Source organism: Anastrepha obliqua, chromosome 5 (genome assembly GCF_027943255.1).
Source record: "Anastrepha obliqua isolate idAnaObli1 chromosome 5, idAnaObli1_1.0, whole genome shotgun sequence".
NCBI classification, from domain to species: Eukaryota; Metazoa; Arthropoda; class Insecta; order Diptera; family Tephritidae; genus Anastrepha; species Anastrepha obliqua.
Window position 1 is genome coordinate 1,199,281 of NC_072896.1, and position 26,083 is coordinate 1,225,363.

At 37.9% G+C, this 26,083-nt stretch overlaps 1 protein-coding gene across 1 annotated transcript in view; it reads left to right on the forward strand.

Annotated features, from left to right (window-relative positions):
- Window positions 1-1,527: 1,527 nt before the first annotated feature.
- Window positions 1,528-26,083, forward strand: part of LOC129247244 (hybrid signal transduction histidine kinase K-like) — a 96,077-nt gene continuing 71,521 nt past the window's right edge. Inside the window, exons 1-3 of the mRNA XM_054886292.1 lie at window positions 1,528-1,576; window positions 4,186-4,280; window positions 7,473-7,577. Coding sequence (XP_054742267.1) covers window positions 1,528-1,576; window positions 4,186-4,280; window positions 7,473-7,577 — 249 coding nt within the window. The remainder of the gene's footprint in view (window positions 1,577-4,185; window positions 4,281-7,472; window positions 7,578-26,083) is intronic.

Genomic DNA, 26,083 nt, shown 5'->3' on the forward strand with positions numbered 1-26,083 from the left:
CTATCCACTAGTCAGAATATTGAAATGCTGTAACAGTTTTCGGGTGAAGTATTTAGATGACGAAGATATTTTGTAATGTAATGGAACACTGCACACTTGAGCATCCTGCACACTTGAGCATCCCAAGTTAGTTGGAGTGAGATACGATCCCTGATAGAACTAAGTAAAGAGGTCAATCTACGAGGAACACACTTGGTGACCATAAGAACCTTCGACGACTGCTGTACACAGCTTGCTTGCATAGGAATAGGATAGTACAGAACATTTTCTCTGCCGTTGTTCTACTTTCGTCTGACTTAGATGACGAATTTTTGGTTCTGATGTACTGAGAAACTGCAACAATTGATAAATGAAAATGGAAAGTTTACAGAGAAGCAATGATCACTCTCCCCATCTGTGTCTCCCAATCTTGTCTATCCTCTATCTTGACTTATATTTAAAATATGAGTAATGAGTAACATTTTCTGAGAGTAAATTTGCAGCTGGGGAGCTTCAAAGCTTATTATTTTACTTCAGCATTTAGCACCGCTATTTAGGAACTCCAAGTTTTTCTCCACTTTCCCCGAACGCCGAGAATACTTTTTTCTTTCTTTGCTATTAAAATGTTCCAGCTATCGGAACAGCTGGATTTATATTTTTCGCACTACGTGTACGTCTCTTCGGCAAAGTTCCACCAGATCTTTGCTCCAACGTCTGCGGAACTCGCTGTGGTCAACATGCAAACATCGTAAATCTTTCACCCGAGCACGCCAAGGACCTATGCTCCCAAGCCATATAATGGGAAGGCAATTATGAGGGCTTATAAAATTTGACTTTTGCTTGCCAAAAGAGGATTTTGCTAATGCTAACATAATTATTGGTGTGAACGTTGGTCCCGTCAAACTCAATTCAATCTCGTGATAAATTTGTCTTTTAATAAACATAATAAGATTTTCGATCAGGCAAATTTTCCTTTCCAATATAATTTGACCTATCACTGTTGGTGGTTAATCCACTGTTCTTCCCTATACTCATTTAATTTTATGTGTCCTCGCGCAACACAGTAATAAAAGCTTGGTAATTTGGGTTGTGCGCCTGAAAGCGTGCACACTTTTATTTAAACTCATTAGCGCAAGATTTGCAATGCTAGAAAGCATCTTTTTATTTCTGCATTCGCCCTCTATAGCCAAAGTTTTTATTATTTTATTATGATCGCGTGCTTGTTGTTCTCTATATGCTGCATGTGGCAGTTGACATGTGTGGCACGTTACGTACATGCATGCAAAAATAAGCAAGTATTTGCGTTTGCTTTGTGTTTGCTCATTACAGTCAAAGCTGCTGATGTTGGCGGTGTCGTGACTCATAATCAGTCAAAAATTATAATTACATCCTTTTTCACGAGCTAAAAAAATATTTATACTCATATTATGTATGTATGTATGTGTGTGTGTATGTGTGTATATGTGGAAATTTGCATGCTTTACTCTCCCAAGCTCACGTTTACACCTCTTTTGTATGCGCTAGTTTGCTGTGCCATGCTGCGCCATTATGTTTGTGCCACTCGCGAGTCTTAACATGCGTATGAAAGTGCGTTCACGTAAGTATGCGTGTGTGTGTGTATGCAAGTATATGTCAGTATGTAAGTTTGCAAATGTTGCAGCGGGCGGCGTCTACCTGCTTGTCGTCTGCTCTGTCGTGTTTTCGCTTGACTGCGTTGATTGTCAGCGTTGAAGTACATAATAAGCAGCGGAATAACAACTACAACAAAATCGAAAGCATTCATCTCCTCTGGAATCTCTAAAGTGGCAGCTGTTGCACCTTTGCATACAACTTGTTGGCGTAGTGGTATTTCGTGCTCTCATAGAAAAAGCGAAAAGCAAGCCAAAGATGTGTTTGTATGTGTGTGTGTGTAACACTTAATTTGCACAAAGTCGACGCTGCACATTGCGTTTTGTACTGGTGCCATTCCAGTCATATGTTGCATGCCTCATATGGTATGCGCAAACATCCTTGTTTTACTTTAGAGCTGCGCGCGTAAATTTTATTAAATTATATTAATTTATTTTAATTTAAGTGGTAATGTTTTGCTAGATACTGTATATACTAAAAATTTTTTTGAAACAAATTGTAAATATGAAGGACTTTTTCCTTAGAAGCTATCCCGACCTTTTTGGGTAGTCCATGCATTTTTTTCAGTGGCTCGCTTTTTAATTAAATTCGGCGCTGTTGCTAATAATTCTCATAACAAATTGGGTGCATCAAAAATGAGTTGACATTGCGTAAAAGGTTAACTTGGAAGATCTCATGCACGTGTTTACATAGGTACATATGCAGTGTTACAACTAGAGAATGACCAATTTTCGGCTTCGCCTTCGACCATTTTCGGTCACAAAAATTCAGTTCGGTTTCGATTCGGCTTCCGAACTTTGGCCGTACATTTCTTTATATTTTTTTGTTCAAACATTTTTTCAACTATTAGGTTTTGCCACATTTTTTGAAAACTGGCTTCAAAGCCCACCTTTTTTTCTTAATTGCTTCGAAATATAATCTGCTCCTCCATCGAGTAGTGGGCAATGGATAACTGTTGCAAGTAAAAGCATATAAGCATATACAAAATTATGCAAAAGTCATTTTTTGCTGTAATTCCTAATGACTTAGGTGTAAGTGTATGTTATGAGCAGAAGTTGCTGTGATTGAGACTAATATAAGTCCATTTTTTGCTTTCCTTTTAAAGAAAAAATATTGGATTTTTAAAAAATCATTCCTTTTTTATTACGTGGACGCTTTAAAATGTTCGTCCCGATTTTGGTTTGGCTTGGGTTGAACGTGGCCAAAGTTTGGTCACCCTAGTTATAACTTTTTAATTTGGGCAAAACTGGTAAACTTTTATTGACTATTGCAACTAAACTCTCTTCCACATTTCAGATCTTATGTCGCCGTATGAGCACGGCTTGATTAAAGGTAGATGTATCGCTTTATTCGGAAATTTTGTCTTAAAACAATTTGAAACAGGCCAACAATGCGATGTCATAGGTATTCACTGACTTCTCGAAAGCGTTCTATAGAATCAGCCTACATAAAAAGCTGGGTTCAATTGCTCTCTAGCGTAGCTTACTGAAGTGGTTTGCATCTTATCTCACTGATAGAACTCAATTCGTTCCTATTAACAAGAAAAATCTGATGTCATCAAAGGTACCTCTGGTGTACTTCAAGGCAGCCATATTGGGATATTATTATTCTTAATTTTCATTTAATAAACTTCCAGAAGTTTTCTGAATATCGCGTTGTCTGATGTATAGAAGACGTAACTGACTGCATGCGACTTCAAAAGCTCGTAACAAAACCAAAAGCTTAATGTGATGACAACTCCTTACGTCTGAATGTTGGAAAATGCCAGCGCTTGTCCTTCAGTAGATGCAAGGTTAGGCTAGGTTGACCTGGTTGACTGAAAGCCACCACATAGGCCTATTTTTCCTTAATGACAATAAACTGCGTTTTTCGCGATATCATCCACAGTTTCGTTTCCGGCAATGCACGTATGTCCGGGCACCCAATAGATGTGCCGCCGTCTGTCTGCGGCCAGTCCTCTCTAGGGCTTCCTTGCTTTTTAGAATGTTTTGAATGGAATTTCGTATGAATTTTTAGTGTTTATCGCTGCTTGACTGTCAACGTATATATTTATTTTGGAGTTGCTCGATGTCTTTGCGAATGCTAATTCGGCAGCAAAGACTTCGCAAGAAGATGCAAAGTTGGGATTGATTTCGATTACAATATTGCAGCAACATTTCAGATTGACTCTATATTTGCTCAACTTTAAGAGATTTGAAAGGGTTCAGACACATTTTACTAGATTGCCATTCATTGTCTGCATATAAAAGTAGATCCATTTTATTACCGAAGAAAAATTTCATCGGTGATGTTTGTAAGATACTTCTTATTGGAGCAAATTATTTTTCATTCTCCCACTCCTAACTTTAGACTAAGCAATGTGGGCCATTCACCTCATCACAAAACCAATTTTAGTCGTAATGAACTGCCCACGCGTTGTATAAGGCAGTCTAACCAATTTACTAAAAACTTAGACATATTCTCCAACTCGCGAGAGACTTTCAAGTCAAAACTTAATCTCGGGATGTTCTTTTTTTGACATGTGACTAATGTATCTCACCGTAATACTTACCGTATAATAATAATCCGTTCTTTTAGGAGGAGGCTTTAGTAATAATTTCCAAGGTTACACAATTCTTACAACTATGAATGTGACAAATATGAGCTTAGAAACGAATAACAAGAGTCAAAATGTAAATTGTTGGTGTTTTTATGTAACATAGAGAAATGTATTGGTTTGGATAAAGCCATTGAAGAAAATATCAGTTAGTAAGGGAGCAAATAATCTTCTCGGATAGCCAAGCGGCCATCAAATCAAAGAATTAGGTTATTCTCAGATCAAAGGTGGCGCACAGAGATATTGAGGGAAACTGTGAACCTGATGAGATAACCAGAAAAGGTACTGCTCTTCAACTGCTCAGCGAAGCGTTGGAATACCCATGGCTACAAGTAAACTAATAATAAAAAACAACTTTATCCAAGAGGCCAATAGGTCATGGAGAGATGAAGGTACATCTGTAACAGCTAGGCTACTATAGCCGCAAATAAACAAGAAAATAACAAAGAAATTGCTTAGTCTCTCAAGAGACAAGATCTCGCAGGTCGTGGCTTGTTTAACTGGTCATTGGCTATTTGGCAGGCATTCCTTAAACTAGGAGTTTTTTCCCATGAATATTGTAGTAGCTGTATAGATGAGGAAGATGAAGAAACAGTTGAGCACTTCCTTTGCAATTGTCCAGCCTTAGCTAAAATCAGAGCAGGTTGTCTAGGTAAATACTTTTTTAATTCTCTTACAGAGCTGTCTGGCGTGGGGTTGGGATCAATTCTACGCTTCATAAGAACCACAAAATGGTTCCACGAAGAAAGGTAAATGGGGTTCCCGTGCAGCACAGTGATATCACAACGGACCTGTAAGGTCTAAGTGAGTTGGTCGTGCAGACCGACTACCACCATAACCTAACCTAACTTAAGGGAGCAAATAAAGAAACGTGAAGAAGAGATGCGAGAATATAAGTCGGAGAGGTGTGTTGTTGGTAGAGGGAGTACGGCTATGTGACTGCATATTATATTACATAATGTTTAAGCTTTAGTATTAGTAATCTATTTGAGTTGTGCTCTTATTGATGAATAAATGGATGAATAAATAAAAATAAAAAAAATACCAGTCTAACGGTTAGACGCGATAGAAGTGAATCCTTCCGTAAAACAAACTGAGAGAGAATGAGACGAACGCAGCATTAGGAGCGGGATTATTATAGGTTCATTATAATATTGCTATAAAGTTCATATTTTATTATCTTCATTTTATTATTATTCATCCTCAATGTTTTCAATTTCAACAAATGATACGAGTGGCTTATGATAGCTAAAATATGATACAAATGCTTTGGTTTCGATGTTGTCAACATATCTTTGAAATACCGCGTCAATTGTTGTTTTTGATCGTGTTGTCGATTCAGTGCGATTGTTACACATTTTTAAATTGAATGTTGTATTGAGAACGTCAATTAAAGGAACCGCTGTGTCCAATGCAAAATTTACGTTAAAACCGCCACTTCAAATCATTGGAACTTTATCGTAATCTTTTCTAAGTATCCGCGATACTTGTGGTATACACTTTATTAAATTTTCGTGAATGAATTCCGTGATGCTATTTATTGATTTTTTTTCTGTCGATACTGACGGCACTTTTCTGTATTATTTTTCGGCATAATTGCGGTAAATATTTAAAAATAAAAATATTTACGAATATAAAAATACACACGCGGTTGCTATTATGAGCGTCCCCAGCAAAACCTGCGTGACCGAAACTCTAACACAATTACATTTTTTTGAATGTTACAAACACATATGCACGCAGGTTTTGCTGGGGCGTGACCGAAACTCTAACACAATTACACATATGCACTCGTATTTGTTTGAAAATCGACTTTTTTTTTTGGTTCTCCGTCACCTTTGGAAAACGTGTAAACAGTAAGCAAACTTTATTCATATATTTTTCCTCATTTTTGCATCAGTAAAATTAAACAAACGCCGTAGCCGAATGGGTTGGTGCGTGACTACTATTCAGAATTTACAGAGAGAACGTCAGTTCGAATCTCGGTGAAAACAACAAAATTACAGAAAACTATTTTTCTAATAGCGCTCACCCCTCAGCAGGTAATGGCAAAACACCGAGTGTATTTCTGCCATGAAAAAAAGCTCCTCATAAACATATCATAAAATAAAATAAAATAAAATAACTGTATAAAAAAATTTTTTTTCTTGTGATTCGAACCAAGGATTTTGGGTCGGAAGCTCACATTGCTAGCCGCTCGGCTATCGCGCCATGCTGTCGGCGCTGGCCTAAAAGTTATTTAGTTCGTCGCTACGTTTATATCAACATATAATATAACGCTTCGTAGCCAAGAGTGTCGCTGTTTTCGTTTCACTTTTTCTCAATTCACTCCCAAAGATTCTAAAGAAGTTTTCACTTCAAAAGTAGTTCATGGCAACGATATGAGCAGTACCACTACCACCACATCAAATCTTATATCTAGGCCCTAAACTTGCCCACGCGTTGGTCACAGTATAATCACTGATGCACATCTATTACAAGGGAGGCAACCAACCTGTGTCCATTTTGTAATATTCCCGTCGGTGTACTGCATTTATTAGCCTTTTGCCCAGGGCTAGATAGACAAAGGTATCAGCACTTTGAGGGTGATCATGCACTATCACTACTAATTAACCTTTCCGATTCCAACATTTCCAAAATCTATACATTTCTGAAGGACTGCGATCTTCTACGACGCATATAAATCAGCAATTCTTCACCAGCCAGCTGAAAGCCCTCGTTGCTAGCGCTGCGTTGTCTTTTTGTTTATTTAACAATTTTCTTGTTACTTAAGGTTTTAAAAAAATGCAGAAAAAAGAAGAAAAGTATTTCAAGTACAAATCGGATAACCAAGAAGATTACAAACAATTTTTTGGTGCGGCAATTCTCACTACATATTCTTTAAAGACGTTTTCTTTTAATGTCGAAAGGGCCAGTCTAACGCTCATATGTGTAGTAGAACATAACGGATATGTGCGTTTACGAAGCAAGTGCATGACGTCGTGAAAATGTCGAATACGAACTAACGAATACCTTACATTTATGGTATTTTGCCTGCATACCTGCGTACATATAAATACATACAAATATGTTTATGCACTCTCGTTGACTTTATAGACACAAAATTAAGATGAATGCCATCAAAAACTCATAAAGTATAATGCGCGTTGACATTAAAAATCCAATTTCATCACAATAAACGTAAGAAGTTTCCAAGACTCTTTACAGCAAACTTTAATTATTATGAAGTTCGCACCGAATAATTTAAAATAATTGCACGCACACTCAGTGTGTGGTTAAACGTTTCAGCAGCAGCAGCAGCAACAGCAGCAACAGTGGCAGCGGCAGCGGCGGCAATAACAGTAAGAACAATAATAATAACCACATTGACACGGTATGTGGTTGAATTAACGTTGTGTGTGGCGTTGCCACAATTTCAACCGCCGCATGCAGCGCAAATGACTTGCCACACTGCTGTGTAACTTCCTGAATGATGTTTTCGTTTTTTATTGCTTTTTTATTCTCTCCGGCATGCTTTGTTTTACTGTAAAGTGAATGCATTCCAGCACTCATTCACACACATCAACAAATGTGCCCGAGCACATCGTACGTGCGCTTATGGATATTGGCTGCAGGAGCACAGCATGTGTTGCGGCATCAGCCAAAGCGTATCAACAATGTTGCTACACTAACTATGTCGTTCCTCCGCTCTTTTCTTTTATTCCTCCCTTATGCATTTGGCTTTGCCGTTCGCGCCATATATGACATAATGGCAATTGATTATTTTCTTTTAAAATCGTTCACATCGCTGCAGAAGTGAAGAAGTAAATGCTAACAGCACGTCCAACTAACGCAGCTGCGTCAAGCACTACGGCGATGCTAAACCCAATTGTCGCTCAGCGTGAAAGTGCAAATGGCAAATATTGAAAGTCAATTCCATTGCAGCGGCCATTTGTTGATAATAAGCGTTGGGCGGGTAGGTTGGCTGGAAGGCTGGCAGCAATGCATTGCGTATCCTGTGGCTCATTTGACTCTGTAAAAGGTATCACTATCGCTGATGTGCGATTAAAATATGAAATGTAGAAGCGTTTGTGCAATTCTCGTGTTCACTGCTTCAGGTTTTTTGCTCGCTCAACTTGAGAATTATCATTTTTACAAGGAAGGGGCTGAAGGTAAAACAAATGTCAGAAAGTGCACTCGCCTATTATCACAAAATGGTTATCATTATTTCTAAGTGGAATAAAATCACTTCTATGCGAAAGCAGCGACGGGTGCTGACACACTTTTTTAGAGATAGAAATGTATTAATAGAGGTTTATATGTCAGCCGTTAAAGAATGTGTGGCATATGGAGTGATAATTTCGCTTGTTAACAATGGAGTGGGGAGCTAAGGAAAATCGCATTGCCTTGATTGCATTACGAAAGTATGGTAAACGTACTGAAAAAGCATAATACTTCGAGAATGTTTGTTTACCGCACAATCAATCGTTTTTCTAAACGTCAAAAGAGACAGACAGGAAAAGAAATGCACGTCCTTGCATGGCTCGAACCAGTGCAGCCATAAAAGCAGTTCGAGAAAGAATTCGCAGATATCCCCTTAGAGAGCAGAAAATCATGACCAGGGCAATGGATGTATCGACCTGATCCATGTCAAGACTAATTAGAGATGATTTCCACATGAAAGACTTCCGCCGCTCAACTGGTCAGTTTTTGACAACGAGCTTGAAGACAATTAGACCCGACAGATGCAAGTAACTTCTTCGGTGGCACTCGGTCAGCGGCTATGAAAATATTATTTTCACAGATGAGAAATTTTTACTGTTGAAGAAGTTTTTAGGGAGACAGATACCTGTAAACGGGCATATTTTTCCTGATTTTCATTAAAATTATTTAATATGAAGAAGTCAATATATTTTTTTCAAAATTTGTATACAGTTTATTTACATTAAAATAACATCAAAAATAAGTAAATAAAATAATATCAACATTTTTTGTTTATTTTGATAATCTAAAATGGCGGATGTACTCTCAATTCTTCCAGGAAGGTCACAGCGGGGCTTCTCAATCGGCGGGCGTTGTAGCATCGGCGTCAGTGACCTGAATACAAAAAACCAAACATTTTTTTGTTTATTACGGCCGCCGTAGCCGAATGGGTTGGTGCGTGATTACCATTCGGAATTCACAGAGAGGTCGTTGGTTCGAATCTCGGTGAAAGCAAAATTAAGAAAAACATTTTTCTAATAGCGGTCGCCCCTCGGCAGGCAATGGCAAACCTCCGAGCGTACTTCTGCCATGAAAAAGCTCCTCATAAAAATATCTGCCGTTCGGAGTTGTGGAGCAACATCAAGACGCACGCAACAAATAGGAGGAGGAGTTCAGCCAAACACCTAAAAAGGGTGTACGCGCCAATTATTTATTTTTTTTTTAATGTCATTAATAAAATGCTTCAAAAAAAAAAAAAATGAATTTTGGGGCGAATTTTCCTACTATTTTTGCTTCGAAAAAATTATTTTTTCGAAAAATTTTCAAAATGTTAATTCACATAGAAAGTAATATCATAAAAAAGATGCGTGCTTATTTCAGAGAGATCGGTCAATAACTTTCCGAGTTATCATGTACGCGAATTCGAAAAATTTAGTTTTGAGGTCGGCCGCGGTCTAAGGTCGGCAACGTAACTATACCTCTCCCAGGACTCGAACGCAAAAAGGTTTTTGTGTTTCGAAATTTTACAGGTATCTGTCCCCTTAATAAGCAAAGTGGAAAAATCTACGTTGAAACCCCTAAAGACGCAAAAAATGTTGGTCCGAGGGTTCAGCGTGGCCACCATCCAGCTTCCGTAGTGGTTTCGTGGGGGGTGTCTTTTAAAGGCGTTCATTGGAGAGCGTTGGATCTTCTGGATTTCAGTTTGTGATCAGAATTGAAGAACATGGCCTGTCGAAGGCTTCATAGAAATTTGGAGAGTCTCAAGCAATCTTTGGCTTAAGCAGCGACGTCAGTGGATGAAAACGTGTGTAAAAGCAGTTGGTGATCATTTCGAATGAAAATTTATAATTTTGTTTTTTAATATTTATATGATTAAATAAAACTAACTGCATTAAAAAAAAGTATTCTAATTTCATACCTATAACGAACTTAACTTTTAAAGAATTACATTAACAAAATATATGGGGTAATTAGGAATACGATCCTTTAAGTTTACAATGAACACTCTTCCATTTCAACTCTACACTCTTTACAATCTTACACTCTTTTTCTTAATAAACTCCAGTTATTAGCATTAAAAGCAATTCGTTTAATATTTCTTCAAGAGAGACAGCTCATAGCCACTGACGCTCGCTGGAATTAGATGTGGTTAATAGTCAATAGTTGCTCCCGCACAATAGTCAGTGCATTATTTGCATTGTGGCTGCTAAAATAAGCAAAAAACAAGCAAAAAACAAACAGTTACACATTGCATCAGTGACGCCAGCAAGAGGAAGCGGGCGATCGGGGTAATAGCGCACACACAAAATTGAGCGAAGTCCTCAACCATCTGTGCGTTCCTTCTGCAGAAAAATGTGAAACGCAGATGGCGCTCCAATCAGTAAGAAGGCGTTGTTTCTGAGCAACGACAGGTGGACATTTCCACCACTTAGGACTGGTAGCAGCAGGCTAATCACCTACGCTGTCAGAAATCAAATAGATTAACGAAACCAACGCAGGACAAGTTTTGTCGCGGCTCTATGCTCCCAAGTGGAGTGAACAAGGGGAAAAAGTCATTCATTTACCCGGTTGTGGTCCAGTAAAAGCTTTACTAGCAATGCTACGGCTTGATTACGTCCACCCTGCTCACGCAACATGCACCTGTTTCGCCTACAATAACTTGCTCTCCAGCAATTAACTCTAAGCCTTTGTTGCCTTTTTGAGAGTTCGCCGTCACTTGCTCTCAATACGACACATTAGCTGGGAGATTATATATTATATATAATTGGAACGTACACCCTTTTCGGGTGTTTGGCCGAGCTCCTCCTCCTATTTGTGGTGCGCGTCTTGATGTTGTTCCACAAATGGAGGGACCTACAGTTTCAAGCCGACTCCGAACGGCAGATATTTTTATGAGGAGCTTTTTCATGGCAGAAATACACTCGGAGGTTGCCTTTGCCTGCCGAGGGACGACCACTATTAGATAAATGTTTTTATTAATTTTGGTTTCACCGAGATTCGAACCAACGTTCTCTCTGTGAATTCCGAATGGTAATTACGCACCAACCCATTCGCCTACGGACCTTGTAAAACCCTAAAAAAATTTAAAATTAATTGTGATTTAATTTTCCAAATTTCATTTTTTCTTTCAAAGTGGGCAGTCTTCGACCAAATGCCAGCCTAATCCATTTTCTTCAATTCCGGAAACAATTGTTGAAACTCATAATTTCGAAAGTGGTCTTCCACTCACCTTGCGTTTTATCTGAAATCGTTTCTCTGAATCCGAAGTGGTATTCTGCATGTGATACCTGCCGTTTATGGGAAAGCCTGTTTGCTTGCCTATATAAAATACTCCCAATTGCTAAACCTTTTTGTTGAACAAATCTATTTACGTTACCGTAAAGAAAGCAATCCTCATATTCCTTTGGATGTACGTACGTATGTACGTTGACTTAAATCGTTTTCAGTCACCTAGAACTGTTTGTATGCCGTTTAACAAAAATGTAGTACTAGTACTTTGCCAAGAAGTGTACGTTATTGGCACACTAAAAGCCTCCCCCGGTCGTCAACTGTCAGTGACAACGCCACACCAATGAATGCGTCGGAAGCTGCGCACTACAATTGTGCGTGTGTATGTCTATTCGCCATTTGCCAAACAACGTAACTGATCTTCCACAACTAGCTGCCAGTATGTCGCTCCTACATTTCCGCAAAAGTAGCCCTTCACTTGCACACACACACCAGTACGCGTATGTGAATACAAATGCCAATATAAATATGATACATATGCATTTGCATATATTTTTTATTAAGTTGTATGCGATCCCCTGCAGCGCTGGGTCACCATGTGTTGCAATAAATTTGTTGTTGTTTGCTTTTGTGCGCATGTAGTTATATAATCTTACTGACATTACCAGGCCAGCAGCATCCGTTTATCGTTTGCCCCGGGCACTTTTTCTTGCGATGGCAACAAAGGACTTCAGTTAAAGATACAGATGGATTTACCTACATACATACATACATCTGTGCATATGTACGTGTATATAAATGCATGATTGTAACAATGCCCTAGCGGCAAGGTAGTGCTACTCATAAAGCTAGTGCAAAAATGCAAATGAAGGTGAAAGGTCTAAAGTAGTGAGAAAAATATGTGCCTATTTTATTTGCTGGCTATTATTCCGAATTGCCATGAGTGGTTCACTTACTCGCTATAACTGCGTATGTATGTACATATGTAAATCCATGTGTGTTCGTGCGCGGCGTCAACGGAACTGTTGTGCTTTCCTTCAAGTAACTATTTTTAGTTGCATATATTTTTCCATTTGTGCAACGCTCATACATCCAATGTGTAAGTACGAGTTTGTTAGCGTTTTTTATATTGGGTCGCTTAAAAAGTGCGGTAAGTAATTGCCAATTTAGTGAATGTAGATTCAAATAAAAAATATAGAACATTTAAAATATATTATTAAATGGTAGAGTGAATTCTTCTTTCCCTAAGATGTGATTCACTATATGATCCTTCCTCTTATATTGCACATCCAAAGCTCTTCATCCTTCATACTCTTCACACTCCTAGAAAAATGCCAAGCACAAGGTTAAACTGTTATAAAGTGAAACTGCTTGGGGGGTACGTTTCTAGTTTATTTATTCTCGGAGAAGTTAATCTTACTATTCCTTTTGGAGGATTAAGGCACTTTAAGTCTAATTTTTTAAACAATGTGAAATAAATTACGATCTTATCTTCATACCAAGATGTCAGTTCTCTTTCCAACACTTTTGATACAACGGACTCGCTTTTCAGCTTTGAGAAGCATGCAACGCTCCCTGAATAAATCAAAGAAGACTCAGCTTCGGCGATTTTTATTCAGGTGATGCATTTTTTCTGTAGTTTAGTTCTACGCACTTTCATTGCTGCCCAACATCAAAACAAAAAAACATGCGGACTACCTCGTTTATGCCGTTTAGCTAGGGGGAAGGTAATAGCTGGGCTTATTATTTTTGTAAAAGGCATTTCAAGCTCAAGTACAATTTTTTAATTAAAAAAATAAAGACATATTTTGAATGGAAATTAATTATCCGCTTATTTATTTTACGGAGTGGAGGAAATGGCCTTCAATTTACGAATCATAAATTATATTTTCCAAATGTCACCTGCGTCCACATACTAAGCACTCATTCTCTTGGTGAACTTTTTGATTACATCAGTACAAAATTCGGGCTCCATATCAGCCATTTTGCGCAAAATGTTTTGTTTCTAATCCTCAGTTGTTTCTATCATACTTTATTCACAGAAACTCTATCTTTTGATATGTTTCAATGGTTTCCCTTGCAGTAGTCATATTTATCATGCAACAGCCGGGACGAATGTATTTATACTTTTACTTTTATATCTTATATTGAGTCATTCGACTAAAATTTTTTGATCAACCTTTTCTTCGGGTTCTGTTGAACGATTTTAACGACCGAAAATATCGTAGTCAAACTTTCATTGTCAAAGGCAGGGCATTTCTAAGATATCAAAAATACATTGCTCACACAATTTTGAACATAACGAAGTTCGATAAGGATGCAGGAGCGAAATGAATAAGCGTTGAAATGTTTAATATTTAATCAACCAAATTCCCATCCAGAAATGCTGGAATTGCCGCCAAAGAAGATAATGCTGTGTTTTTGATGGATTCGTACATACTTTTAACAACTGTTGAGATCGCTGCAAGCAATTCAAATGAAGCTGATAAAATTGATCAGCATGAAGCGTGTGAGCTTATGCATTAGGGTGGGGTGAATTTTTATTTTTTTAAACCGCTTCTAGCAGACATTTGGCGCTGAAAGTTGGTGCTCTATTCCAGAAAAAGAGCGAGCTGAGTAAAATTTCGCTCGTCCACCGTATTATACCGGGTGTTTTCTTAGCAGCAAGAAAACTATCGATATCGATAACCATGGTTCTGTTCAGTACGGTTTGGCAAGTGATCAAGAATCGTGTAGTACCAGAATCACACTTCAAAATTGTGAAAATTTACTTTGAAAAAAAAAACAAAAAATTTAATAAATAAATAAAGTTAATGGAGCACTTGCCATACAGCGAACTTAACATTGTATCATCAGTTTGGTGACAACTTTCTTTCTAACAGTGGTTCTGTTCACTGGCTCCCTCGTTCATTCGACTTAAAGTCTCTGAACTGCTTTTTATGGGGCTATGTTAAGTCATTGGCTTATGCCTACAAGCCAGTAACCTTTTAAATGACGCCATACGCCCAGATTCATTGGAAAAAGCAGTCAAAAATTGGATTGATCGAATGGACTCGTAGCCACGGCAGACATATGCCGGATATTATATTCCGAAAATAAAGGCAGTGAAACTATTTACCTGATTATAATAAAAAAAATCATTTCCACAATATTTCTGTTCTGTTTAAGCTCCTACAAAAAATGTTGTACATACTTGTATGAAAATGTTTACTTTTCGATTCCTTTCTATTTGCCATTTTTCCATATAAACTTGCATAAAGGCGGGTTTGTTCTCGTCAAAGCGAATCTATAAAAGGTGGAATGTGGTCTTATTGTGTACGCAAGTATGTAACATATGTGTATATTATACATAATATAATAGGGCGAGCCTTAAATGTGAGAAATTGTAAAGGGTGGTTAAGTTTCAAGGGCCGGTATTTATTGTGAATAAAATACATTTTTTTTTTAATTATTGTCATTTCTCTTTATTTGGATAATATTGGTACAGCTCAATTACGTATGGAACAAAATATCGGACAAATGATACACCTTTATTCGATGGTCCAAATTTTCGATGACGCTGAGGCATAATTGAGGTTCTATGCCGTTAATGTGCCGAATTAACTCATCCTTTAGTTCTTGAATTGTTGCTGACTTATCGACATACACCTTTTCTTTTAAATAACCCCAAAGGAAGAAGTTCAACGGTGTCGTTGACGTTTAGGTGTGGTTCACATTCAACATCGGTTCTTGAAATTTAACCACCTGTATTACAGGCGAAAGTTTCTGCTAACTTTTGATTCATTCTGTTATATGACATGGTGTCCAAAACTTAATAATTTTCAAGACATTTGATTATTTAAAAAACAATTTTTTTTAATATATATGTTAGTTCAAGGGTCCGTTTTCTGTGTTTTTAGTTAAAAGGTTAGCACATTAATAAAAATGACTAATAAAATTTTAACTATGCCGTGACAATTAAAATGGTTTCTTGAAAAGGTTTGAAATTTACGGTTTTCGCTAAGTGTTCCTTACTCCACATCATTATATGATTATATGATTTTTATATAAATTGTCCTGCAGCTGGTTTGACAGATGATAGGTGATAATCGCCCGTTTCGCGAAGCTAAGATTCAGATATTTTGGTTCTCACTTTTTAAAAATACTTGGGAAACTTTATGAAGGGATTAATAGCAACTGCATAGTTTTCATAGAAGCACGTAGCGATTTTCATTCCAAGTAATTCTTTTCGTACCTTCGTTTTTTCATTCCATTTATGTGCATAGTTGAGTGAACGATTTTAACTTCATATCGTCCATGTAGGTCTCCCTTTTATGATATCCCTCGATATTGACTTACCCAGTTTAAAAAATGATCAGTAATTTGAAATTCAGATACATTTACATACCCCTTTTATCTTCAATAATGTGACATTTTCTTGTTAAAGTAAACAACGAAACCACTAACCTTCACGCAATAAGAGCAGGTGTACCACAAGGAAGTGTTCTAGGCCCCGTCTTGTACACTTTGTTCACGGCAGATCTACCACTATCAAAGAACACATATACAGCCACGTATGCAGATGATACTGTCGTCATGGCCAGGAGTACCCTTCCCTCAATTGCTTCTGATTACCTACAAGAAAACCTTAACAGTGTTAGCGGATGGATGAAAAAATGGCGCATAAAAGCTAACGAAAGCAAATCGACGCAGATAACATTCACTCTTCGAAATGGCTCATGTCCTGCCGTATCTCTTAACAGCGGTCCAATACCACAAACAGATAATGCCAAATATTTAGGTATTCTATTAGACCGGCGTCTTACTTGGCGATCGCATATATTTTTAAAGCGAAAGCAACTTGGACTGAAATTGCGATCACTACACTGGTTAATCGGCTACAATTCAGCACTTACACTAGACAATAAGGTGCTTATCTACAAAGCTATTCTGAAACCGATATGGACGTATGGCGTTCAATTATGGGGCTCAGCAGCAAAATAAAATCTAGAAATCATGCAAAGATTTCAGTCAAAGGTGCTCCGCATGTGTGCCAATGCGCCATGGTTTGTACGAAACGAGATATTGCACCGTGACCTAAAAGTTACGACAGTTTTCGAAGAAATAAACAACCTCAGCCAGAGATACAACAACCGACTTGCTACTCATCCGAATAATCGAGCAAATAACCTTTCCAAGATAAGCTACTACTCAAGATTAAAAAAATGTCAGCCCAACGATTTAATGCAAAGATTTAAACCGTAATATACGTAAATGCAAAAGTTGTAAAATTGTATAATATATGTATATGTTATATGTTGTTCATTATTAAGTAACGAATTCCACTGGGAATTCTTACCCTAAGCTATTCTTATTTAAATTGTAGGTAAAAATAGTACTTATTGTTATTGTTATGACAGATTGTATGGAATAAATGGAGTTCGAAAAAAAAAATAATAATGTGCAATGCTATCGAATTTTTAAAATTTTTGTATTCATCATTTTTATTGTGTCTGTATTTGTAATATCTGAACGACTTGACTGATATTTTATTTCATAAATCTAAAACTTATTGCACGATATTAGAAACACCGAAAACTACTTTTTTCATTAGGAGCTGTAGTGTTTTATGCAAAGTCACTAATTTTCAATAATTTTCCGTGCGTCATAAAATATTTCGTTCATATAAAGACTGTGCGTGTTAGAGTTGATTTAAGGAGGTGAGCCAAAATGAACGACTGGCAAATAATGCACACCTTAATACCCTTACATATGTGTAAGTGTGTATGTACATATGATTCTTTTATGCGTGCGCATAATGAATTTCACTTAGCTACGCACAGATATACATACATACACACACAAGTGCGTAGGTAAATGCAAAAGTGCGTAAAATGTGTCAGCAAATTAGCTATCAGCAGCGTGTTCGTAATTGGGTTTGCTGGAAATGTATAGTAAACACATACAAACATAGATGCTACACACACTATGCCCTTAGTACCATTTAGCAAAACAAACAAACAAAACGACGGCAATTTCCTTATCTTAATACCCGAAATTGGCAGAATTTCACCTTTGCATTGTTGTCCAATTTGTTTTTAGGAAAAAGTGGATAATTGGGGATGATGACGTTGCTTTTGAAATAGCTAAAATAGTATATTGAGTACTAACAGGTGTTGTCAAATACATGGCATATGAAAAACTTATATTTAATCAGTAATTCCTTACGTACTTCTGGAGTAATTTATCACTTTCCACAGCAAGTCAACCTTACATTTTTCGAAAATGTTTTAAAACAGTTACTGTAAATTTTATGACAGACTTACATTCGCCTCTTTGTTTCTCAAACGGAGTTAAAGCAACAAATATTTACCTTATTAGTGTTCATTCGCTTTATTCACAATCTTTCGTTAGACAGTAAGTTAATGGTAATAAAACATATGAGTTATGTTGGTTCATCATTTGGAATCTGTGCTTTAAAAAGGTTCGAGAATTCCAGAGATCTATACGGCTATTCCAAGGGATGCAATTTTTGTAGTCGTCGTGTTTATTCGATGTTGTCTAACAAGTTGATGGCGTGAGCATGAGGTTGACAGTGTAATCTATATATTGTTGTGCTGTGTTTTTTTAAATTTCATTTATTACCACTGGTAAATTTAAGTCTTTGTGTATGTGCATATTTTTGACATACCAGGGATCATTCACTATTAGTCGGTGTGTTTTTGACTGACATGTTTGGACCACATTTACATTCGATTTGCTTGTATTTAGTACCCCAGATTTGAATAGCATATAACCAAACAGGTTTTAACAGAGTATTCCTAAGAATTTTTGTTCTTAAGACTTGGTTTAGACTTCGGACCAAGCAGTTTAGTTCAGATCTTTTAGTTGTGATGTGTTGTCGCCGTGGTAGTTTTCTTTCCAATTGTAATCCGGGAGCTAGGGGGGCTCCCGCGCAGCTGACTACTTATTTTATTCTACTAAATGTCAACAATATATGAAAAAAATTTCAGCCGGTATAAAATGAGTTGGCAGAAATTTTTTTTCGACACGTTTCGTACCCTCCCACAATCACACCCACCGCGGGTGCGCCAGCTGACGTTCACTTTCGTTATTCATGAAAGCTAAATCACAAGTGTAGTCAAGAATTTAACGGTATAAAAACGCAGTCCAAAATCGACCCCGTGGCTCCCGGACTACATATTATATTTTTATTTTACAAGTTCGCCTGTTCAGCTGACGTATTTCCTCGCCTCTACGGCGCATATCAACCATACACAAAAAAAATTTCAGCCGGTATTAAATGAGTTGTTAAACATTTTTTTTCGACACGTTTCGCAGCATCTCACGCACGTATCCACCGCTATTGCACCAGCTGACGGTTGGTTTGATGGCGTCTGCCTTCAGTATTAAAATCAGTCGGAATGAAATGATGAGGTCAAAATGACCGCTGCACATAGGGGTATTTGAACAATCTAAGGGGCCAAAAGTATTTTTTGGGTTTAACGTGTGCTAATGGATGTTTCTGAATAAAACCAACTAAAATAATGAACTTAAAACATTTATTAAATGAAATATAATATGAGAATGAAGAAAGATTTACAAGATCAAACATAAAAAAATATAAACAATTAAAAAAAGCATCCAATCAAATGGTATTATCTAGATTTTCTTCATCGCAACGTGAAGAAAATTCTAGGTTTGGATCGGCAGGCATGAGCATTTCCAATGTTTCTGGTAGAAATAATTGGGACTTTCTTCTTTTTATTTGCCTCCTAGAGCTCATTAAGGGGTCCGAGCTTACAAGGAGGCGGTTAAAAATATCCCTGTTGCAATTTTCTCTAGTAAATTTTCGGGCAAAATCTAGCCGGTAAGAGCGGAAATGCTTATTTCGGGCTTCTGCAGCCTCTTCAGAGAGCTGGCCAATTGGTAACAAAGCACTTTTTATTATAACAGCTCCATGAATAAGTATTTTGTGCATTGTGTGTGTCATGGGATGCCACGGATAAAGATCCACATATAATCGAGCAGTTTCTGTTGCATAAATATCATTTTTTTCAGGATTATTTTTATGACCACTAGAAATTGTTTCTAGAATAACTTTCAGTCTATATATTAATTTGTAGCTGATGTCTGTTATATCGGATGCTAATTGAGGATTGTCGAAAAATCTTCGGCTTGTGTTACCGTCATTGGTATTACCGAAATTCGCTTTTGGCATATCTATTAACAATACCGTTTCTTGGCGAAAGCTGTCCTGGATCTCTTGTTTTCTCTCTTTCTCGAGGCTTTTTTCAGTTTCTCTTTTTCTTGCTCTATATTTTTTACTGGCAACTTATAAGCCAAAGGCAGAATGCTCTCAAATATTCTTATCCTGGCATGTAATACCGAAAGGCCGAATTGAATAGCATCGAAATTAACATCTATTGTTTTATCCAAATTGTTGAAATCCTTTGAGGTTGTGCCGCAAATGTAGCAACGACTGGTTGATGTGGTTCCTGTGGCAGCATTACAGACCTTTCCGTCAACCATTGTCATTATAAATTCGTGTTTCCGACAAAATCGAGGAGAAGATGGTGTTGGATTTTCCCATATAGTCTTTTCCATGTTTTGGCCGCATACTAATTTTACAGGAACAAAGTAGCTTTGAAAAATGTTCGTATCTGAATCCGTATCATTTTCAATCTTTTGTTTGAACTGGGTCTGTTGGGACCCGTCGCAACCCCATTTACAAATTAATTTAAGGGTCTCACATTCTTGGACCTTCAATGTTGTTAGTACCTCTTCCAGGTAGTCCGATAATCGTCTAACGGTAAGGTCGACCAAAGGTTGCAATTCGGCTTCCGCACCCGTACTATTTACAGTGTAAGATTCTGGTGGCGGATAACACTTCTTTTTTTCTTTTTGTAAGAGACTATAACAAGGAAAGAATTTCTTATTTGTTCTTCTTATTGTCTCGTGTTGGTCTCGTGTTAGATCTGCATCGATTAACATTTGCATTGCTTCCTGGACAGATAAGGGGCAAATTTTATCTTTTGATGACTTTGTTCGATAATAGGCCTTTTTATATTTGGTTTCGCGAGTTGGCGAAGTAATGATTTCTTTTAACACATTCGAAGCATCTCGTTTTCCTGACTTTCTTAATTCTACTTGCGCAGCATGCACGATAAGGTTTTGATCAAAATTAGAGCGCATTTCCTCAGTTTTTCTTCTTTTACTTCTTTCGCTCAGATCTCCAAAAGATTTACTCGGTCATCCTGTTCGATTTGAAGGACTGTCAGCAACAACGGGAATGGCGAAGGTTCCGTTCAGCCAAGATTCATTACTTTTTAGGAATACCGCTTCTTTATAATGAGCTTTAGTTCATCGATTTTTAAATTCTGATTAGAAATGTGCAAAATTGCTTTTCAACGTCTCAATTTGATTGTCAGAGAATCCTTTAATAGACATAAACTGATCTTTCAAGAAATTTAGCCTTGCCTCTATGTTGGGTAAATTTTCATTGTTCATGAGGTCAAACAAGTACTTTCTAGTCACAATCCTCATTCGCGATGTTCCCATTGAACCTAACACAAATAAATATTTCGCTTAATCCCTTGTAATGGAAAAGACCTTTTTCATAAAATTTTACCAACAACATTCAAAGTACTAAAATACCGTTTATCCGGACTTATCCGGATCAAATTCGTTGATGAATTGTCAAAACAAGGTACATACTAAACAATTACAATCGAATCTTAGCCGGATCTATCTCGATAGTATTACTTATTGACTAACAAATATTATTTAAAGAAAAAAAAATAGTTTGAGAGTACTTATAGGGTTGAAAAGTTAACTTTAATACTTGAAAATTATAAAGATTCTAATTGATTTCATTCATTACTAACCTGATGCTTCAGAATCCATAACTCTTTACTCCGCTGTTGAACACAAAAACATAAAATTTCACTTTTAAAGTTTGGGTTTTGCAAGAGTGCCGAGAACAGATAACGTACACGAGGTGATACGATCGAATTCCGACTGCCGTTATCGTATGTCAAATGCTTGTAGGGTGCGCGGGAGGGGCTGGCTTTTGTTCTCGGAAGGGTCAGGTACCTCAGGAAGCCATTTTTGTAAATGTATTTATTGTTTTGTTAAATGGACTTTTGACCCCGTAGATCTTTCAAATACCTATATGTGCGCTGGCTCCCGGACTATTAGTGCTACTGGATTTTGGAATAATAGTGGGGTTAAGACTCACACTAGGGCAGTTTTCTTTTCTCCGTATCGATGTGACAAGGGCAGATTTTGAGGTATTTACCAAGATGATACATATCCGAAGAAGTTTCTAATTCGTTTAACTGTCTTTCAGAAGCCTCATTAGCCGAGTGGGAAGATTATAGAATGGTAGAGTCCTCCGCATTGGTGGCAACTGTTAAGCTCATATTCTCTACTATTAGGATGTCAGCAGGGAAAATGGGGTAAAACGTTGTTCCAACGTTGTTGTACGCTGCCTTTCTTAATTTCGTAAATATTAGAAGTTTCCCCCGTATATTAATACAAAAATGTCACTGGCTTATATGCTATATGACCCCAGTAGGAGGTAGAGAGGGTAGCTTCTCTTTTAGCTTATAAAGGGGTGGTTAAGTTTTAAGGGCCGGTGTTGATTTTGTATAAAATACAATTTTTTTCAGAAATTATTATCATTTTTCATTATTATGATTATATTTCTTATATATTCCTTCAAATAACCCCAAAGAAAGAAGTCCAACGGTGTCAAATCACATGATCTTGGCGGCCAATTGACATCGCCGCGACGTGAGTTTATTCGGCCATCAAATTTTTCGCGCAAAAGAGCCATTGTTTCGTTAGCTGTGTGACAAGTGGCTCCGTCCTGTTGAAACCACATATCGTCCACATCCATATCTTCCAATTCGAGCCATAACAAGTTCGTTATCATCTCACGATAGCGAACACTTTTCACAGAAACTGCCTGACCGACCTTATTTTGGGAAAAATACGGCCCAATGATGCCGTCGGCCCATAAACCGCACCAAACAGTCACTCTTTGTAGGTCCATTGGTTTTTCGGCAATCACTCTTGGATTATGCGGCAATTCTGCTTATTGACGAATCCACTGAGGTGAAAATGTGCCTCATCACTGAAGATGATTTTCTTCGAAATGCATTTTTATTTGAACGCCCGTTTTCATAATAAGCCTGAATAACTTTAAAGGGTTGCTCGGTTATTTATCTTTAAAATTGAGTTAATCTGAAGTTGATAAATGTCAAATGAAATGCAAGAAGAAACTTGACGTTTAGGTGTGGCTCACATTCAACATCGGTCCTTAAAGTTTAACCACTCTTTATAACAGTTCTGAGTGCCAGACTTTGCCAAACGCTTGTTGTATGCCCTGAAATATGGCGGAGCAACACCCCATGACATTGCTACGGCGTACCGTGCAACCAAATTGATGATCAGGAATTGATGACCAGTACTGGTAGTAATCTTCCACAGGTAGAGAGCTTCTCGGCTGTACGCAATTTTTAACAGCTATTTTCCAGTGCTACAAATATATGTTTGTCTATTCCGGTTGCTTCACCTATTTGCCACTTGCTAACGCTTGACGAATCGAAGAGGCCTTATTTTAGCTGAAAAATATTTATTTATACGCTTTTAAATAAGATGTTCGTATATAAGTATGTGTACGTGTAAGTATGTATAATATAACTGTATCAAGTTATGTTGTTGTTGTTACTTGTACTATACTCTCTCATACCCTATAACATTATACCTCGTTGTTGTTATTATTGTTTAACGTTTCATTTCGGTTTTGAGTTTGAGGTCGGTTCGTTTGTAAGTTTAAATGAACCCCCTTCCAAAGAATGTACTTGTGTATGTATGTATGTTTTACATTTAGTTATGCGAGGAAAGGGCACATTGTGAACCGCCAAGTTGTCTTTAGTTTTTTCCGCAACTCAGCTATGAAATGAGAATATTTGCATAAACGCCGCTTGCAGGCACTTTTGCCACACCAACATCCAAAATAACATAAATAGTCGCGAGAACAGCTTCAACACCCATTCATATGCAAATAATAAGCGCAACTATAATATGAGTGCCACTTGCCGCACTTGCCACCGCCACTTGTGGCCAGCGAAAAGGCTAGCGGACATTTGCAGATAACAACAGAATATACCAGCAGCAGCAAACGGCAACAATAGCAACAAAAACAAAAGCGGTAGCGAACAATCCAAATATAGAAAGTGTCGTCCAGGCGCTGCTAAAGTCGAGCCGCGGCAGCAAAAGTTTCCAAGTCGCAAGGATTCAGTTTCTACAATAGTTTCACACAGCAGCTTTCCGCTTCCTTCAATGAGCTTCTTTCTCTGCGTTCTCATAACTTGAAATCCTTCCTACTTTTGGCGCTCGCTGATACCTCCACTAACTCAAAATGGATGACACTGTCGCAATAATGAACCATGTGAAAGCTACTGCACGGCTATGAGGGTGCAGCAGAGGCACAAGCTGGATAATGTTGGATTATTTTGCCCCATACGGTGGATGGAGTGAGGATGAGGAGCGGGAAACTTCAGTGCTTCAGCAGCACATCCCAAGGCGTTGCGATTACACCAGAAATTAACCTACTTTTGTTGAAAAAACAGCAACAACGCTGAAACAGCCAAGAGCAATACTTATGGTAATAGTTACAAGTATAAAAAGAACAAAAAAAAAAATAGCAGAAAACTGTAGTAAATGCATGCAATTGTGGCACATTCTGTTGCATGTCAGCAGCAGCCACAACAGCCTTTGTAGAGGCATCCCCGATAGTTGGCAACATTCAGAAATCATCCACACACACTGGCACACATATGAACCAACAAGAAATGTCGCCCATGTACGGTTTTTCTACAAATAAATATTTTAATTTTTATTTCTGTTTGCTAGCCTGCGAGCGCCCATCTCATTTACACTCCCTCTCACACATAGGCAAATACGAGTACATACTTGCACTTGGCAGCATATCAGCTTCGTGCCCATACACTTTGCCGCAGCATGTAGGCGTTTCAAGTTGCATGTTGCTGTGAGTTGGCTGTGGCAAAATTTACAACTGTAATTTGGGAATTCCTTTAGCGACTCTGCCGCCTTATTTTATCCCAGCCTTTCGTTTGCTGACTCCTCGCATCTTCAGCGCGAAAAGTACGCATCCACATGTATGTGTAAGTATGCAGCTGCGTAGGGCCAAGCACGTACATCAACGCCTTTTGTGTTTGTGCAGCTCGTGGCATGTAAATCTATGCGTTTGCGGCTGTAGCAGTTGTAACACTTTTTTGCGAGGCCGCTGCATTTTCCCATGCTTATTGCAGCTGCTTTCGGTCTTATCGGCAGCGCCTGCGAAGGGGCAAGCGGGATGTTATGCATTGTAATTTCATTCCACCTACGGCTAGTGTTTTGGGGGTGGCCGCATTATCAAGGAGCTATCTTTTTATTAATTTTTATACATGAAGACAGTCGGCGAGTGTAGTTAACGAGGTACAGATAACGGCTTGCATCTCGATTGATATTTGTGGCATCCTTTGGAGATGATGCTTTCACCACAAAATTGAATTGAAAAAATTGGATAAATGCGGTTCTTATAGACTCGACCTCGGATACATTACAAAAAGCTGTGGTATTGCAAACTTGGAATAAACTCGCAATATTTGATCTAGTCAAGAAACCCTTCTTGGTCATGGAGGGGAAAATAACAAGTGAATGCCTCTTTTGTTTAACAGAAGTAAGAAAAATATGAGATTTATTAGAATACAAGAAAAATTGGTCCGGTATATTTATATTGTGTCGAAGTTTTAATAAAATATCCTTAGCCTGCAGTTGAAATCTTCATTCCGTCGTCTACCGCGATAGTGCAGCCTATGTAGCAGAAGCTTTCGACGAATATACCCTCCCCCGTTAACCATTATATGTGTCCCTTTATTGTGGTTGACTCTCATAGCCTTCATTCTGACGATGTTGACTTTCAGCCCGACTAGTCTATTCGCCTTCGCTTGCAGAGGCAGATGTCATCGGCGGAGTCCAAGTCCTTAAGATGTCCGGTGAAACTTTGTGCAATGTCTCGTTTGGGCAGTGTTAATTGGTTCATGACGTCATTTAGGAGGATGGCGAAGAAAGGGGCAAGAGGAACAACCTTGCCTTATGCATGCGTTGGTGGTAAATGGGTCGCTGGTGTTGACGTTGTGAAGCGCTGTGCGTTCGGAGTTCTCATAAAGGGCTCTGATAAGGCAGATTATCTTCGCGGGAAGTTTCTTTCTACTCAACGCCAGCCATATAGAGTCTCGTTTGATTGCGTCGAATGCGTTCTTAATGTCAACGAACTGCATGCAAAGCGAGGAGTGCCACTAAACTGATGGTTCCATTGCTTATACAATAGCTAATTTTGGTTAAGTGACTTCATTGCTAGAAAATTTTGTAAATATAAATACCAACCTTCCATAGTGGTTTTCGTCTTACGTACTT